General features: G+C 38.3%; 1 protein-coding gene across 2 annotated transcripts in view; it reads right to left on the bottom strand.

Annotated features, from left to right (window-relative positions):
- Positions 1-12,483, bottom strand: part of akap8l (A kinase (PRKA) anchor protein 8-like) — a 14,422-nt gene extending 1,939 nt beyond the window's left edge. The window contains exons 1-12 of one of the 2 annotated variants that reach the window (XM_037689798.1): positions 12,365-12,483; positions 11,638-11,685; positions 10,104-10,320; positions 6,405-7,002; positions 5,651-5,750; positions 5,515-5,564; positions 5,382-5,412; positions 5,144-5,249; positions 4,541-4,682; positions 1,618-1,723; positions 1,402-1,532; positions 891-986 (exon numbers count right to left, since the gene is read on the bottom strand). In XM_037689798.1, coding sequence (XP_037545726.1) covers positions 891-986; positions 1,402-1,532; positions 1,618-1,723; positions 4,541-4,682; positions 5,144-5,249; positions 5,382-5,412; positions 5,515-5,564; positions 5,651-5,750; positions 6,405-7,002; positions 10,104-10,320; positions 11,638-11,685; positions 12,365-12,389 — 1,650 coding nt within the window. In that variant the 5' untranslated portion in view covers positions 12,390-12,483. The remainder of the gene's footprint in view (positions 1-890; positions 987-1,401; positions 1,533-1,617; positions 1,724-4,540; positions 4,683-5,143; positions 5,250-5,381; positions 5,413-5,514; positions 5,565-5,650; positions 5,751-6,404; positions 7,003-10,103; positions 10,321-11,637; positions 11,686-12,364) is intronic. The other variant, XM_037689800.1, reaches the window with a different exon arrangement.
- Positions 12,484-17,158: the final 4,675 nt, after the last annotated feature.

The raw sequence follows: 17,158 nt of genomic DNA, 5'->3' as shown, positions 1-17,158 counted from the left end.
GGGGGGGGGGGGGGGTCAGAAAACCAGTCGTATCTGGTGTGACCACCATTTGCCTCACGTAGTGCAACACATCTAGTTGATTTTTGACCTGTGGAATGTTGGGTCACTCTTCAATGGTTGTGCCAAGTTGTTGTAAACTCTTCTTCCTTCAGAATGACAGGTCTTGATGGTCTTACAACTTTAAAACTTTGTTAAAGAAATACTGCCTGTATACCTTTATTAAAGATCATGTACACAGTATACTTCTACTTATATGAAAATCTTTGAGAAATTACGTGTATGCAAGAAAAGCTCTTAGATGTGTAGTATTGGGGTTGGGGGGTGGGGTATGATTGGCAACCTCTAGGTGTAGATTAAAAATAAATATATATTCTGCTAAAAGCCCTGGTAACTCTCTCTTGCAGAAGTCTGATGACAAGAGGATGAGGGGAGAAAAACTGTCTACAAGAACATTTGTTTATAGTAAACACTGTATATAGTGCGATATACTTATTAAATTCAAAATGATGTTGAGAGTTGTTGCTGTCTTCATTGTAAAGGTTGCAGATACCCCAAAATTTGGTGGACCACTAGATTATATCAAGAGGTTGTTTGCTTGACAACCTGAACATTTTCTCAAGGTCTACCCCGATTTATGAACCAGCATGCCTTTTGATTTCATAAAAAGTATCCCTGTAACTGGATAATTTCTCCATCCTCTTTCTAATCTCAGATCTTAAGTTTTAAAACTTATATAAATATGAACAGAAAAAAGAACTACAGTCAAAATTTGGCAACCTACAATATGCAATGCTCCTTTTTGTTTTCAACACAATAGACCAGACGGTACATGCACAATATTTAACCCATTTCCAGTGTTGATGTCAGGCTTCACATCAATATGCACGTACCTTGAGGAAGCTCTCCAGCTTCTTGCTGATGAGTTTGTGATTGAGGATGCTACGAGCCACTGAGAGACTGCCCCACTTAGACTGCTCCATTATACTCTTGAAAAGAAAATACCAGGTTTAATGCAAATGTCTCTTGAGATTGTGCCACAGTGAAAATATAGCTGCCAAGAGAGATTTGGTAGTGAAGGACTTGGATCTGGTACATAAAAAACAAAATATACACAAAATATGCAAAAATTTAATGTCAAATCTTAATACTGCTAACAAAAGTGTGGGAAAAAAAAAAAATCAGAAAAAATTATGTTTGCCTTTAGTAAAAATAAATAAATAAATAAATAAAAATAAAAAATGCTGCTTTAAGTAGATCAGATTTAAGCATAAAGAGGGCTGGTGTTAAGACAAAGCTCATACAGGCGTCTGATAACTTGTTGATTGTAATAATGCAATTGTAACAGATATCCATTTAGGAAGAGTAAATTTGGTGAAGCACTTTGAGGGTGATGTGCCATACCTTCCTGTTGTAGTTGTGGTCATGAGACTTGATGTGTTTTTGAATCAGGTGTGGCTGCATGGGAATGAACAGGTCACACACGGAACAGTGAGCCGCCTCCACCTTCCTCATGAAGTGCTCCATGCCGAGCTCTACGCAACGTTTGGGAAGAAATTTGCAGAGAGTGAGAACATTTCTTGTTTTAGCTGAATCAATCCAAATAAAGCTGCTGCTTACCCCTGGTGAGGTCTTGGTCTCTGTACGCCTGACAGATGGCAGCAGAGTGGTTATCCATGTGTTCGATCCTCTCTGCAGTCTTCTTAATTTTGTTCTTCAAATACTCCTAAAAAATTCAAATTAATAGCTTTAGGTTTACAACTAGTTGAACCTTTGCAGATATGGCACTTAGCAAAACTTGTTCTAACAGATAATCTTGTCCATTTGACATTTGCTCTGTAAATGACATTTGTAAAGAGAATCTGCAAGTTTCAGCAAGACAAATTTAAGACCAAGACCTTTTAAATGCCACCTTGAATGAAATTTAAGACAGAAAAACCAATTAATACAGTAAAGGCAATGGTTGAGGGATCACGTTGCATTACAACCAAGCAAAGCATGCGAGTCATTCAACGAGACACATTAAAGTTGAGTTTTTATCAGTTTGTTGGACATAAAGTGATATTCAGTGCTCTCCACTTCATTAGCTGTGTGTACAAAGCAGTTATTTGGTTGAAAACATCCTCCAACAACAACAACAACAACAACAACAACAACAACAACAACAACACATCTACTGAATGCAATCGTGACATGAGGCTCAATTGTGTCTTAATCTCCGGTTTTGCCTTCATACACAAGAAGTTGTCCAGCCAGCTGACGATAAATTTGCACCAACACGAGTAAATATCTATAATGCATTTATAGGAAGTAGCCTTAAAAGCCTTGAGTCACAGTCTGTTTGAACCATAGACTGTATATAAAAAAAAAAAATTATAATAAAAAATTTTTATATATATATATATATATATATATATATATATATATACATTTTTTTTTTTAAAGTTCAGAACGGTAAGAAGCCTGCGCACAACTCGATGTAAAACTTTTGCCTGACAGACTTTATTCTTTATTCTAAAAGTTTATTCCTGCATTCAGGTCACTTCACAAAATGTTTTCAGGTAAAGACGAGTATGGTACACTGTGAACATGACCATAGCAAACGTACAGTTTAGTTTTCGCTAATAAAGCGTTGGAAGTTGTAAGGAGACTTATTTAATTTACTGTATCTAATTACATTTATCACAGTAGTTACCTGTCAGAATGGTTCTAAATATAATTACCAGTAGATTTAGCACATCCAAACAGCCACAACACCTTGTTGCTAAAACACTGCCTAGAACTAACAAAAAAAATGTTAAATCATGTCATCTGGACCAGTTTTTTTAAGGAAGAAATGTTTTGTCTTCCATCCGGAAGCCTTTCATCAGTCTGTGGCCTACGACCAGATCTGTCCCATAAGTAGCCTTTATTGCTGTGTTTCAAGCCAACCTCCTGTTGGAATCTCAGAAGCAGCTTTTCACACATGCAAAAGGACCCATCTGTCCAAAACAATCAATCAACATGTATAACAATCAAATGTTTTAGGCCAGATGGCCCAAAACATTTGATTGAACCTTTTTTTGTCATCTACCTGGATGATTGAGCCTACATACTGCGTAGAAGTGAATTTAGCTGATATTTATGTCAACTAAAAACACCTGAAACTGACTGTCACAGAGAGAATGTCTTGAGTTTGGGGGGGGGGAAAAAGATTAAGTTAAAACAGTTAAGTTAAAACTATAATTTAGTGCATATAAATATGTATTTTTTTTAGCATTAATATTAATTATAAGAATTATAGCAGCAGACGCAGACGTCTCGTCGTGAAACTCGGGCTGTGTGCTCCAACAGCAGCGCTCTCACTCTTGGACCCAGAGTTTGGTCACGTGCAAAATGCACGCCTGTACAAGAGTAAGAGTTTAGTCTCTGCAGTCCCTCTTTGTTCTGGACTCCCCGTGAATCAGACAGCACAACCTGGCCTGCTCCGACTGTGTAAAACTAGGACAGTGGTTCTTTGTTGGATGAAAGCAGCACCAGTTTAATTCCTGCATTAGATTGGACAACTTTAAACGCACGTTTTCCCCTCCTCATTTTTACAGATGATGGAGATCCATTGCAGCAGCAGAACTTTAATGTCCCCTGCCCCGACAAATTTTAAGACCTTTGAGAAACCAATTTAAGACCAACATTGTTTTACTGAATTTAAGACCTTAATTTTATCCATCCATCCATGAATTCAAGATCTTAAGATTATTTTAAGGATGCATGACAGTGTGAATTTCACTATATTTCCCAGGTGCTTTTTTACATTGTAAAGCTGTTTTACAAAGAAATGCCTACTTGAGATTTTGCTAAGATTTAAAAACACACATTTTATTATGTAGTGCAAAAGTACTACATTAGTATATAAGGTGCATCATTATTGGATCAAAGTATGACCCAGAACAAGCAATTACATTTCTTATGTCTCTTAATGACATATATTCATAATGTGCATATAAAAAAAAAAAATACAGATGCAACATTTCCAGAAGTTCACAATTGGCAAAAACAAACATTTGAAGCTTATTGAAGGAGTCCACTGTACTGTAAAAAAAAAAAAAAAAAACTTCTTTGGCAGCTCCTTTTATGGATCTCCACTGCCTTCATCTCATCCTATTCCCTTTACACCAGCCTTCTGCATCCTCTTTCACTACATCCATGAATCTACTCAGTGATTTTCCTCTTTTCTGGCACCTTCATCCTCAGCATCCTTTGTATAAACGTCCAATGTCAACAGACTTCAGCACCTCCACTCCTTGCATCTTCATTATGGCATTTGTCTCCCTCATTCATACACGTTCCGTCTTGCTACAAATTTCTGTTCCTGCTTCCACCTCTTCAGGCTCTCTTCCACCAGCACCCTACTCTCACTACAGATCACAACGAGTTTGCAAACATCAGTGCATGGGGACTCCTGCCTGAGCTTATCTGTCAACCTGTTCATTAATAACTTCTGTGAACATGTGCTTAAAAAGTGCATACTGTCAATGAGCATGTCAAACAAAAGAAATGCAGTTACCTGCAGGAATTCTGTGGTGGGCTTGGACAGGTGGCTGGTCAGGAATTTGAAGTGCTCCTTGTGAAAGCGGCTTTCAAGATGAATGTCCATATCTTCCTTGTAGAACGAACGGAACTTGCACACAGAACATGCAAACATCATCCTGAGGAGAAAAAAAAAAAAAAGCTGGACATAAAGTAAATAAAAAAAGGCTACCGAATGTTATTTAACCAATTATATATATATCTATATATCTATACATCTATATATATATATATATATCTCTATACATCTATATCTATATATACAGGTCCTTCTCAAAAAATTAGCATATTGTGATAAAGGTCATTATTTTCCATAATGTAACGACAAAAATGAATATGTAATGATATAATGAATCTATATATAGCTAGATTATATAATATATATATTTATATATATAGAGAGATAGATAGATATATATATAGAGAGAGATAGATGAGAGAGAGATATAGAGATAGAGATAACAAAAAATGTATGTCAGAGCATATTTGTTGGAAAATATTATAATTCCCAAACAAGAAGGTGGTGTAAAAGAGAAAACAAATAGATAAAAATTCCTTCAGTTGTAGTTTCTCTTCTAACCTTTCCAGGAACCCTCTTCTCTTTCTTGCTTTCTGCTTCTCCTGACTCTGAGCCTGAGTCTGTTTTCCTTTAGGCTGCTGCTTCTTCTCATCCTGCTTAGGTGTAGCTGATCAGCACAAGAACAACAGTCAGAAAAAACTAAATTCAGACTGATCCAGCTCAGGCATATTCTTTAAAAATTGCACAGAGCTAAAAAAATAAAATAAATACACTGAAAAGCCATTTTAGATAAGCTCACCATCATCTCCTGCTTCTGGAGGGTTTGCATCCTTTAAGAGATAAAAAAACAACACACCGTAAGCTCACTTTATGTAAAATCTCTCGATGGGTCACACTGCCAGCAACAAAGATCCTGATAAAATTTCACTCACCTCGGTTCCAGTCTCTGGTTTACTTTCACCATTTTTCACAGATTTTTCCTCTAAAACAAACCACAGAAACAAGAGAATATAAATATTGTCGGAAATTAAATTCTATAACACTAACACTGCTTAACTCGGAGGGTACCTTGTGGAGTCTCCGAGCCTTCACCCTCTGTTTTGTTTGTTGCTGAATCTGGTTCATCAGTTTTTCTCTTCTTCTGAACATCACGCTGAGGTTTTACCTGCTACAGTAAACAAAAAACTCATTTGCACTCAAAAAAACTTTTTCAGAAGACAAACAAAATCACAAGGAAACAAACACTGGTAATTCAAGCTGTAAACCTGCAGCGCAGAATTGTCTCAAACTTCAGTTTTCCAAATTCTAAACTTCTTTTTAAACAGTTTTAATTAGACAAAGAGTCAGAAATTCTTGTTTTATAAGTTATTTGTAACTGTATTCTGATGTAAAACATGTCATTGTTCAAAAATGTATTTGTTCATGAGTCTGTGTGAACTCATTTTAAGCTACGACTTGAATAATGCACGTATTAAAATATTGCACTGCAGGTTCAAAAGCAGGCTCACAAAGGTTTATCTTTTTTTCCCTATACAGAGCAAAACTTTTATGTTTTTAGTTTTATTTCTTTAGACACAGGACTACCAGGGTAAAAATGACAAAATATATACACCCTGTAGCTAAATACAACTAAACATTAGAAAGGGGACGTCAGTTGTTTAACTGTACAAACAGCAGTTCCATGAGACACTGCAATCAGGGACTTGATGGAATTGAAGTGCAATTATTTATGTCAAATGTGTGAACAAATTTGAGGGACTCAAAGGGATAACTTTTGTCCAGCGTCTGAGGTTTTAATTTTTGTTGGGCTGGAAGTACTTACTTTGCTGAGGGGTCTCTTGCGGCCTCGCTGGCGGCCACCCCGTGGGCCCCCTCCAATATGCCTCCCAGGAAAGTCTTGAGGCCCTGGAGTAGAACCCTGGAAGCCATCACTCTCAGGGTACACGCGGTTGGACAGGAGGGATGGGAGCTTGCCTCTACCACCTCCTGGAGAGTGGCCACGGTGAGACTGGCCACCGCCACCACTTCCCCGCAAACCGCCACCTAATGGAGTGGGGTCAGACCTGCGGCCTCCAAACCCTCCTCCAGCTCCTCGGCCCCCAGCAATTCCACCCCTTCTGGGGGACCGTCGGCCTGCTCCAGCCCATCCTCCACCTCCAGAACCTCCTCCTTGGCCACTGACGAAGGACTCCCTCATATTCTGTCGCATTTTTGCGACTCCATAGGATGAGGAAGGGCCATCAAAGCCTCCTCCTCCCCCTAGCCCAATTCCCCCTCCGAAGCCTGAGCCTCCTCGCTGACTCAGCAGCATGCTGTCTCCACGGTCATCCCCAAAACCATAGCTATCACCGCCAGATCTGTAGAGATCTCGGGAGGAGAGAGCAGAGATGCGCGAGTCGAAAGACTCGTACTGGTCAAACCTGCAGGAGGGAGGAAGAGGGTTGATAGAGAAGAGCAGAAAGCAAGAGAGGCAGGGGGGCCAGTCAGGTTTTGGATTTCTCCGCCTGCTTTTCCTTCTCCTCCATCTCCTTGCTTTCTCAAATTTCTCATCACTCCAATATTTATGTCAACGACACATTGGATCAAAAATTGATGATTTAAAACAATATGTTATACTTGTGGTCTTACAATATACTCGTTTTCTTAACAGAAACTTTTGCAGATTAAAAAAAATGCAAATTTTAAAAATAATAATTCATTCCTTGTTAAAGGAGAAGCTGGGAAACCTTGAACAAGAACATGGCCCAGCAAAAACAGCAACGTCTTAAGACAGGTGCAAGTAGTAAAACATCTTGGGATGCAACTTGGTTATACGCAACACAATAAAGGGAATTACATTAAAAAAAAAATACTAAGCATTATTTTAAATAAGTGTGGATGTTTTTCATACATAAACCTGACATCTTTCAATAAACATTTCATGTTTATGGTGTAACAACAGGCCAGCACCTGTAAACTCATCTCTCTCGTGTAACCTAAAGCCAGAACAGTTTTGGTCACATGGAGGACGAGGGGGAAACAAAGTGTGTAAACACAAACAAGACAAAGTAATGTTTGAGTAGAAAGATAGACAGGCTTCTAAGGAAAGATGTGTTTGGTATAAATGAAAAGCTGGTTGCTCCTCCATGCCAAAAGACTACGCCTTTACAGAGCGCCTGGGGTTTGAAAACAACAATATTCTGATTTTTTCTTATCTTTTTTTCCCAAATCACTGATAAAATGAGATATCTGAGATAAAATGCAACAAAACAAAGAGTTTTTCAGATGTGGCCTGTGAACAGACATTTTTCATCTCGTATACATTTTTACAAAAGCTGGGACACATCAGACCGGCACCATGGCAGGCTAAAACAATTCACTGATGAACTTTCACCACCCTAAAATAAATTCTATTCCTCCAGTTCAAATTTTAGTTTGCCATTACTATAATTAACTCTGTACTTCAGTGACATGTAAAATATTCTAAACGAAGACGTAACGAGATTTTTCACCATGATGTCGTAAAAAAAAAAAAAAAAAAACCCACTAACGATCAAGTGAACAGATGCATCTAAAAAAATAACTGTCACTCATGCCAGAAAGTGAAAATCAGATTAATTATGCAGAATTATATATTGCAAGCCTTTATTTCTGGTAATTTTGAGAATTATGGCTTACAAATAATGACGAACCAGATTTCAGCGTCTTAGAAAATTTGAATATTGTGAAGAGGTTCAATATCAGACTCATGTCGCACCCTAATCAGTTAATCAACTCCTAAACAAGCTACAAATGTTACAATCCTCAAGTCGAGCCATTCCTGAACCAGCGACATCATCAGAAGTGTCTTACCTGCTGAAGAGGAAAAAGAACTGAACTTTCAGATGAAAGTAATTTTGCATGTCATTAGGAAATCAAGTTCTCAGAGACTGGAGGGAGTGGAGAGGCACAGAATCCACATTGCTTGAAGTCTAGTGTCAAGTTTCCAGTCAGTTATGACTTGGGGCCATGTCATCTGCTGGCGTTTGTCCACTGTGGACTTTTTTTTTTTTTTTTTGTTCACAGTGAACGCAGCCATCTAGGAAATTTTAAGAGCACTTCGTGCTTCCTTCTGCTAATTAGCTTAATGGAGATGCTGATTTAATTTTCCAGCAAGACTTGGTTCCTGGCAACACTGCCAAAGGAACCAAAGGCTGGCTGTGGAATATTCTAATTTTCTGAGACATTGAATTTTGGCTTTTCATTATTTTTAAGCCATAATCATCAAATTACAAGAAATAAAGTCTTGAAAATTTTTCACTCTATGTATAATGAATCCATGCAATCAATAGATAAGTTTCACTTTCTGAAATGAATGACAAAAAAAAGTTTTCATGGTACTTAATTTTTTTGCACCTGCAGTTTGGCAAATGAGGGAACCGTTGCACAGAAAGTCAAAACATCCGTTTTTGTCTGTCCGTTCTGCTGGCATCAGTTCTGAGTGGTCTCTGCTTTACCAAGTTACATAAATTGTTTAAATAGTCTCACAAATTGAGAGAAAAAAAAATTATGTGAAGGGTGATAACCATGTCTGCCAACTAGGGCTGGGCGATCTCAATATACTGAGATAATTTCATACACGATATAAGATGGGAGAGAGTGAATGGTTGTTTGTCTCGTTTGTCTCTATGCGTCCCTGTGATGGACTTGGGACCCATCCAGGGTGTACCCCGCCCCTCGCAGTGATTGCTGGACATGGGCCCTGGCGACCCACGTGACCCAAAATGGAAGAAGCGGGTAAAAGATAATGGATGGATATAAGCTGGGACTATATCATCTATATCGACATTTCTATGTTGCGTTATAATTAGACTTGACAATCAGGGGTAGTTCGTTTTCTCCCGTCTGCATCACCAACTTCACACGGCCGCCCCTCCTCCACTGGATACTAACACATCACCTCACGTGCTGATTCACACACGTTTACTACTGTCACGAAGGCGGCGCAGATGAAGAGGATTATCATTTAATTTATGTAAATAGTTTACCTTTTAGACATTTATTTTGTACGGTTACAGTTGTTTGTTAATAAATGTGTCTGTGTGACAATTGGAACAAAGCTTTTGACTCAGAAATATATTTTGGTTATTAGTTAAGGAAAGGAAAAAATATTGAGATATAGATATCATATCGCGATTTATCTTAAAAATATCAAGATATTAATTTTGGTCCAGATCACCCAGCCCTAAACAGAACGACTTATCACACTTGACATAGTGTTCCAGGAAGCAAATCAATAATATATTTCCATAACAATGCCATCGACACTATACAAACTAAAAAGTCTTTAAATTATTTCCAATCTGAGTGGACCAAATTCAGCTGGTTAATACAGAAACGATGCAAAATTTAGAAACCATGTTCTTGCTTTCAACCAACTCACACAAGGGCACTGTTAAAAAAAGAACTACAGCTACGCATCTTAAAGTGTTTTCTAATGTGGATGTGAGACTGGATCCAAGTGAACGAGCGAATGCAATTAAAAAAATGGAAATAATATTACCTGTCGCCCCGAAGCCCCTTAAACCCCCCTTCCATCTGAGAGAGCATGTCAAGACGCTGATTAATCTTGGCAATGACTGCGTCTGCATGCGCTTCTGTGGATGAGAGCATAGATCCTGCTGAGAGGCCCCGCTTCATTTGGTTTCCTCCTCCATAGCCTCCAAGCCCAGACATCGTGTTCTTATAACCTCCCCCATACATGTCAAAGCCACCAGAATCTTAAAAGACAAAGAAAAAAAAAGACATTCACAACCTCCAGGTTCGTCTAAAGATGTACAATACACAGAACACTTGGCAGAGTATCTCTATTAATATAGTTTAAGAAGTATTATTTATCTCTGTATTTCTGGCAGGCAAAGCAACGTGACTAATTCCTGCAGGATTTTCCACTACTGGCTGCAGCAGTTCTTACTCAATACAACATGCTGAACATCCAGATTTTTTCCATCTTTAAAATACATAAATAAGAGCTTCATTTTTGTTTTTACATCATAAATAAAAGGCACTTTAAGTCCATGCGTTTTACTTTAATTTGCAAGTCGGTTCACATTTTATTTATTTTGTGGGATAGTCAATTCCAAAGTTAACTGTAAAAAAAAAAATAATTTCTGAATATAACTTCTGGAGAAAAATTAGTTTAGACTAAATTGGTTGAAAAAAAAAACTAGGGATGCATGATATTATCGGCATGCTATCGCCGATATTAGCGTTAAAGTTCAATATCGGACATTGGCCATTCCATTAAAATAACTCGCCGATATAAAAGGTGCTGTTCTTGCCTGCAGCACAACGCGATGACATCACGTGTCTGACCTCACGGCGGAGAGGATAATACAAAATGTCGGTGTTGTGTCGAATTCCGAAGATTTATGGACTACGTTGAGCCTCGCTAAATTGTCCGCAATTTTCCAACGTAACGTTACCCAAGTAACAAGCCGTCATTTCTGACATCATTGAGAAGCGAATAGCCGATAGCATGACTTGTTGGGTGAGTTTTACCACAGATATTTGGACGCCGTGTTAGCCCTGTTAGCATGATTAGTCTTACGGCACAATAGACAGACAAAAACTTTGAATTTAAAAAGGCTGTCCTTCATGCACAAGAGTGCAGAGGATCCCACACTGCAGCTAGGAACAAGCCGCCACAAGTGAGACGGCCTCACAGGTGACTAATGCTAATAAAGAACATTTAACACTTTTCGTTTAATAAAAGTCAAAGTGCTATGTATATCATATGGCTGTTGCTGAATATATGTCACCAGCTCTTACAGCTGTTGCACAATTGTTGCAGCAAATAAGGCTAAATTAGAGGGCTATGTTCTGACAAAGGAAAGTATATAAAATATCGGTATCGGCCAAATATGTTTTAACATATCGGCCAAAAATCCAATATCGTGCATCTCTCATAAACAGTCAGTGGCAACACTACGCTTTAATAAAGCTAAAGTGCAAGGTCGTGTGCAATTTTGTAAAGCCACTTGGCTGTCAATTAGTAGCAAAGTGGCTACATCCAGTTTTTTTTTTTTTTCTCTTACCCCTGCTGCCACCTCCACCTCCTCCTCCACCTCCCCAACTGGAATAACCTGAAAAAAAAAAAACCCGCGCTGTCAGAAAATGGAGATAACCGATTTTCGTAAGAACAAAAAAAAGAATAAACCTTAAATCCAGCTGCACTTCTAATCTGAAAATTCATCTTAATCTAATAATCCCCAAACTACAAGTTATTTGCACCAGCTTTAAATCCGCCGTTCATGCAGCGATGGACATGATGAGGCATTGAGGCGGCCATTTTATCGACCAAGCCTGTCTTTGAACGTTTGCGTTTTCAACACCCTGGCTGTATTTTAAACAAACAACTTGAGCAAAACACCGAAAGGCATTTTTTTTTCTAACCACCCTTAACAGAAATAAATTATAAATATTAACAATAAGAGCCACACAATGGACGAGATAAGCTACGGTAGGGGAAGCAGATCCAGAAATGCAACGTGTTAGCCAACGGGCCTAGCTTCTCAAATCTTTGTATGATTATTACAAAAAAAAAAATAAAACAGGTCGGAAACTAGACCCAAACTCTTTATTTTAAGATACAGACGACTAATCCTAGCGCAGTTATTTATAAGTATAAATAAAATAAACCCTCCACACGTTAGCATTAGCACTAAGAGCTAACGTGGCTGCTACTTCCTTTGTAACGCAGCATGGTTCTACAATTTCTTTAAAAATTAAGGCAAATGCTACAAATAGGATGGGTATACTCACTGGAACCAAAGCCTCTATTGTCCATGATACTTTTGTGCACTGTTCTGAAAATAAATGTGAAAATAAGCGAGTACTTGTAAGTAGGACAGACGGTAAGACTGTCGTCGCGCAAACTAGTGTTGTATGGAAAATTGTATCCCTGCCGTTAAACGCACTCACGTCACCGGAAGTGTAATTTCAAAGCGTTTGTTCACTCGTAAGAGTAAAAAGCAAAAGAGACAAACTGCTTTGTGTTTTGAGTACCTTTAAGGTCACATAAACCTACAATGTGGTTCGTTTTTTATGAATACATGCTGCTGGGAGTTGTTTTAGCGTATGTAAAATATCACTCCTTGCTTAACAAAACATTCTAGCCACGAATCTCCCACATCTACCTAAAAACGGTCTCCTAACAATACTATCTAATATATTTTGTAACGAGTACTAATATTAAGTGTTTTTATTTGAAAAGTTTTGAAATAACTGCTGAAAAACATGTTTTAATTAGGCTATTATGCAACAGCAAGCGGAAATGCACTTTTGAGTGCAGGGATGCTTTTTTCAGCACAACACCGAGACAGTCCCTGAAAGCACGTGACCGACAAGGCCCTGTTGCGTATATTCTTTATATAATAAAATGTAATAGTATAAAAAGACTGCAATGTAATATAATTTCCCCAGACCTATTGTCTGTAAACAGTAAAAAAAAAAAAAAAGAAACTAACTAAGAAAGTAACCTAGAGACTTTTTAACCATATATAACAAGAGAACAAAATCAAACTGCTCACAACTTTGTATTGCACATAATGGAGCAAAAGACCAAACCAAACCATTTTGTGCATGTCAATGTGTATGCTACATACTGATGCAGAGTTTTTTTAGTTGATGCTCATATTACATCTATTCAGCATGCCTGAAAATGCACACTTAATTTCCATTTAAAATTTTCCCTTTTGCAGAACATTTTGCTAAAACAAATTGTATGGTATAAAGTTTATTCATTTAAAAAAAGGTACAAAACAATTCCATAACAATATAAAGAAAGATACAAAAGATTTAAACTGAAAGGCAGCAGAAAGAAGAAAAAAAATCTCATTATATCTGCCCCTTTTTTCAAACAATCATTTCAATCATAATAATTTTCAAGTAACAGAGCAAAATTCAATTCAATTCAATTCAATTCAATAATACTTTATTAATCCCAAAGGGAAATTATTTTGTTGTAGTAACTCGTTATCCTCATTTCATTAAGAGATATTATAGATACTGATGGCTGTAGACAGGAAGGATCTCTTGTAAAGGTCCATCTCACAGTAGATCCTAAGAAACTGGCTGCAGATGCCGTCCAATCCGTCCACCCAGACTCGGCTGGCCTCTCGGTTCCCCTGGACTGTAGGACCGCTTGAATGCTGGGCAGAACTCCTCCCAGAGCGATGGCCACTCCTCCCAGCAGTCTGCCAGCTCCTCATAGCTGTGGACAGTCAACTGTAGGTGCTGAGGGACGATCCTGTCTATCCGCTGTCGTGAGCCGTGTTTCCTGCTAGTTCCAGGATCTCAGTGATCAGGCACTCGAGCACAGCTGGCTGGTAGATGAGAATGCGTCCACAGAACATCCTTTTCAACTCATTTGAGAGTTGGGGCCATAGTTGAGATATTATTTGAGCTTTTGAGATGTTAATCAGCTGCTGTTGTTGTAGAAAACTGCCTTGTTGCCATGGTTACGCATCATAACAAATGTCCAAAACCAAAAAAGTTTCAGTAAAAATCCTTCCAGCTGCACAGCATCTGATACCAGAGGAAACAATCATAAAAAAAATGTGATTTACATCCAGAAAAAGAGGAATTAAAGTTTCCAAAAGCAAAATCTCAGAATGAAAGTAACAGAGCTGCTCCAACATGCAGCCACCTTGAGCGGCGCAATTCTAGAACTACTAAATGAATAACTGTTTCTAATTTTTCTAATTTTAATACAAAACACACACTAAGCTACTTCATATTTACTTTTTTAACAATTCAGCTTTGATCTTTTTCTTAAATGTACACATTGACTTGGTATTTTTCACATCACTCTCTAGACCATTCCACAATCCAATTCCTTGGATTGAAGTAGACCTTCCCTTCAGACTAGTTCTGAATTTTGGTTTGACAAATATCTCTATCCCCTTAAGATTGTAACAACTTTGTCTTTTAACAAATAATCTGTCTTTTTCTTTTTTAATGTATTTTTCAAATAATAACCTGACAACAAAAAAACACGTTTTGTGAGTTCAAACCTCATTTATTCTGTTGTGATCTGATCTTTCAAGCTGTGGTCTTTATCCTTAAGGTGTGCAAGTGGTAGTCTTTAAATGTGCACATGTAGAGAGCCGATAGAACATAGAATACCATACCACTTTATTTATAAAGCCAACCAAAGTGTTGTACAGACAAAACAACAGGTAACACACAAAGCAAAATACAAAATGAGGTAAATCAGAATATTGACAAAAAACGATGCAGATAATGACGACAAACCAGTGTGGAGCATACAGGATCAAAACACAGATCATCTTGTGTTGAATGCTATTGAATAGTAGTGAGTTTTTAAACAGGACTTGAAAACCGAGAGGGAGGGGGCCAGTCTGACAAGCAGAGGTAACTCGTTCCAGAGTCTTGGTCCTGCTACAGAGAAGGCCCTGTCACCTCTGCGCTTAAGACGAGTTCCTGGAACTGTGAGGAGCAACTGGTCCACTGACCTCAGGGAGCGTGGTGGGACATACGGTTGTAGCAGATCAGAGAGATAGGGGGGGCGACACTGTTTATTGATTTGTAGACATACATGAGTATTTTGAACTGGACTCTAAGGGGAACTGGTAACCAGTGCAGTGAGGCCAAAACTGGTGTAATGTGCTCTCTTTTGCCTGTACTGGTTAAAAATCGGGCTGCTGCATTCTGGACCAGTTGTAGTCGTGCAATGGAGGTCTGACTGATACCAAACAGGAGTGAATTGCAGTAATCAAGCCTAGATGTAATGAATGCATGTATTGCTGTCTCCAGGTTATTTTTGGACAATATGGGCTTCAGTTTAGACAGCCGCCTCAGTTGGAAGAAGCATGACTTAACAATCATGTTTACATGATTGTTAGGGAAGGGTCCATTATCACGCCCAGATTAGTGACTCTTTGTTTTTCTGACAGGGTTAAAGCGGAAAGATCGATGCAGTGGTTTGTGATTGTGTCGTTGGGAGGGAACAACATGACTTCAGACTTCTTTTCATAAATTTCATAAAATTTATAAATTTCAACAAATAAGGAATACAGTGCCTCAACAGATATTATACAGCATCTTCCTGCTGCTGTTCTCGAGCTCTCCCTGTTAGGGGATTGTTCAATCGAAGCTCGACTCTCTCAAACAGTGGGTCCATCTGAAAGAAACAAAGAATCTACATGTACAAAAAAAAGTACTAATTGTAATTTAGTTGTAACAGTATGGACTTACCTGCTCAGTTTGTTCCTTTAGCTCCGCGCTGACAGTCCCAGTTTTTCTTCTTTAGGATTTTTGTTGTTAAAAACAAGAAAGTTTAAAACAGAGGACATGCATGAGATGCACACAATTTAGATTGTTCTTTTACCTTGTCATGGAGTACAGCGTGAATCCAACAACCAGGATCAGTAATAAGACAACCAGTCTTATTATATTATTTATTATGATGGATTGTCGTTGCACTGTGGAAGGATCAATGATAAGCTGGTGAAGATTCTCAGTCATCCAGGACATGGTAAATTAAAAAAAAAGTTCAAGACAAAAACAACTGGACTTTATTTGGAACAGAAGGCGTTCGCTTCTCATCCGAGGAGCTTTCTCAGTTCAAAGAACAGAGAGTGTAGGGTTCGAGTTATAAAGCTGAGCTAATACAGACTGCCCTATCATTCCTCAAAATATGGGCTTGTTAGGGTCTTTGCTACTGACTCACAGATGGTCCACTCTGGTCACATGGATGAAATTTCTGATAGGCAGGACTGTCACAATGAACAATAAATCAATTAAGCACATAATAAATGACAATTATCAACCTCATTTTCATTTATCGGTTTATCGTTTCTTTGTGTCTCTCGCTTTCTACTGAAGACGCTGGACAACAAAAGTCAACTCCAGTGCTCTGACCCGTCCCTTTCTCTTTAAAATCCATTTAACCGTCCTAAATCACTGTTTTGGATCGTTAAAAGGAGCCAAGCTGAGAAACTTAGCTACAAGCTATAAGCTAACAGGCCGACCTTGGGGAAAAAACCTCCGTCCAAAATTCACGGTTGAAACCCGTGCCTTCGTGTAAAACGTTTTTCTCTGCAAAAAGAAGCTGAGAACTTGTTTACTGATTTTTTATTGTGTAACAAATACTATGCTAAAGAGCTCAAACCACACAGAACGTCTGCCATTTTGAGAACCGAAAAACAGGAATGAGAGACTGTCTAAATAAGGGTTGAATGAATGTCATGTCAAGGGGCCTCCCTCCCATTTTTCTTAAAGATACATGCTGCTTGCTCCCTCACTATTCATCCTTCGGTTCAAACGGTCTTATACTGCCATCCAGTGGTCCAAAAAGGCAAAAATGGTACTACACACAAATTAACCAATAACCAATCTTAAATTTCAAACAGTATTATCGTGTATCACAATAATTCCTGAGACAATTAATTGCCCAGCAAAATTTGTTATTGTGACAGGCCTACCTGTGTGAAAATGACTAGGTGGGTATCAGTCTTAAAGTTGCATTATAAGTTTAAGAAAGTTGAAACCTGAGACCTCCTCCTCTGTTTAAAGATGGTTTCTCTTGTTTTA

The sequence above is a fragment of the Nematolebias whitei genome, chromosome 16 (genome assembly GCF_014905685.2).
Source record: "Nematolebias whitei isolate Nwh7 chromosome 16, NemWhi1, whole genome shotgun sequence".
NCBI classification, from domain to species: domain Eukaryota; kingdom Metazoa; phylum Chordata; class Actinopteri; order Cyprinodontiformes; family Rivulidae; genus Nematolebias; species Nematolebias whitei.
This window is presented reverse-complemented; position numbering and strand designations above follow the sequence as displayed.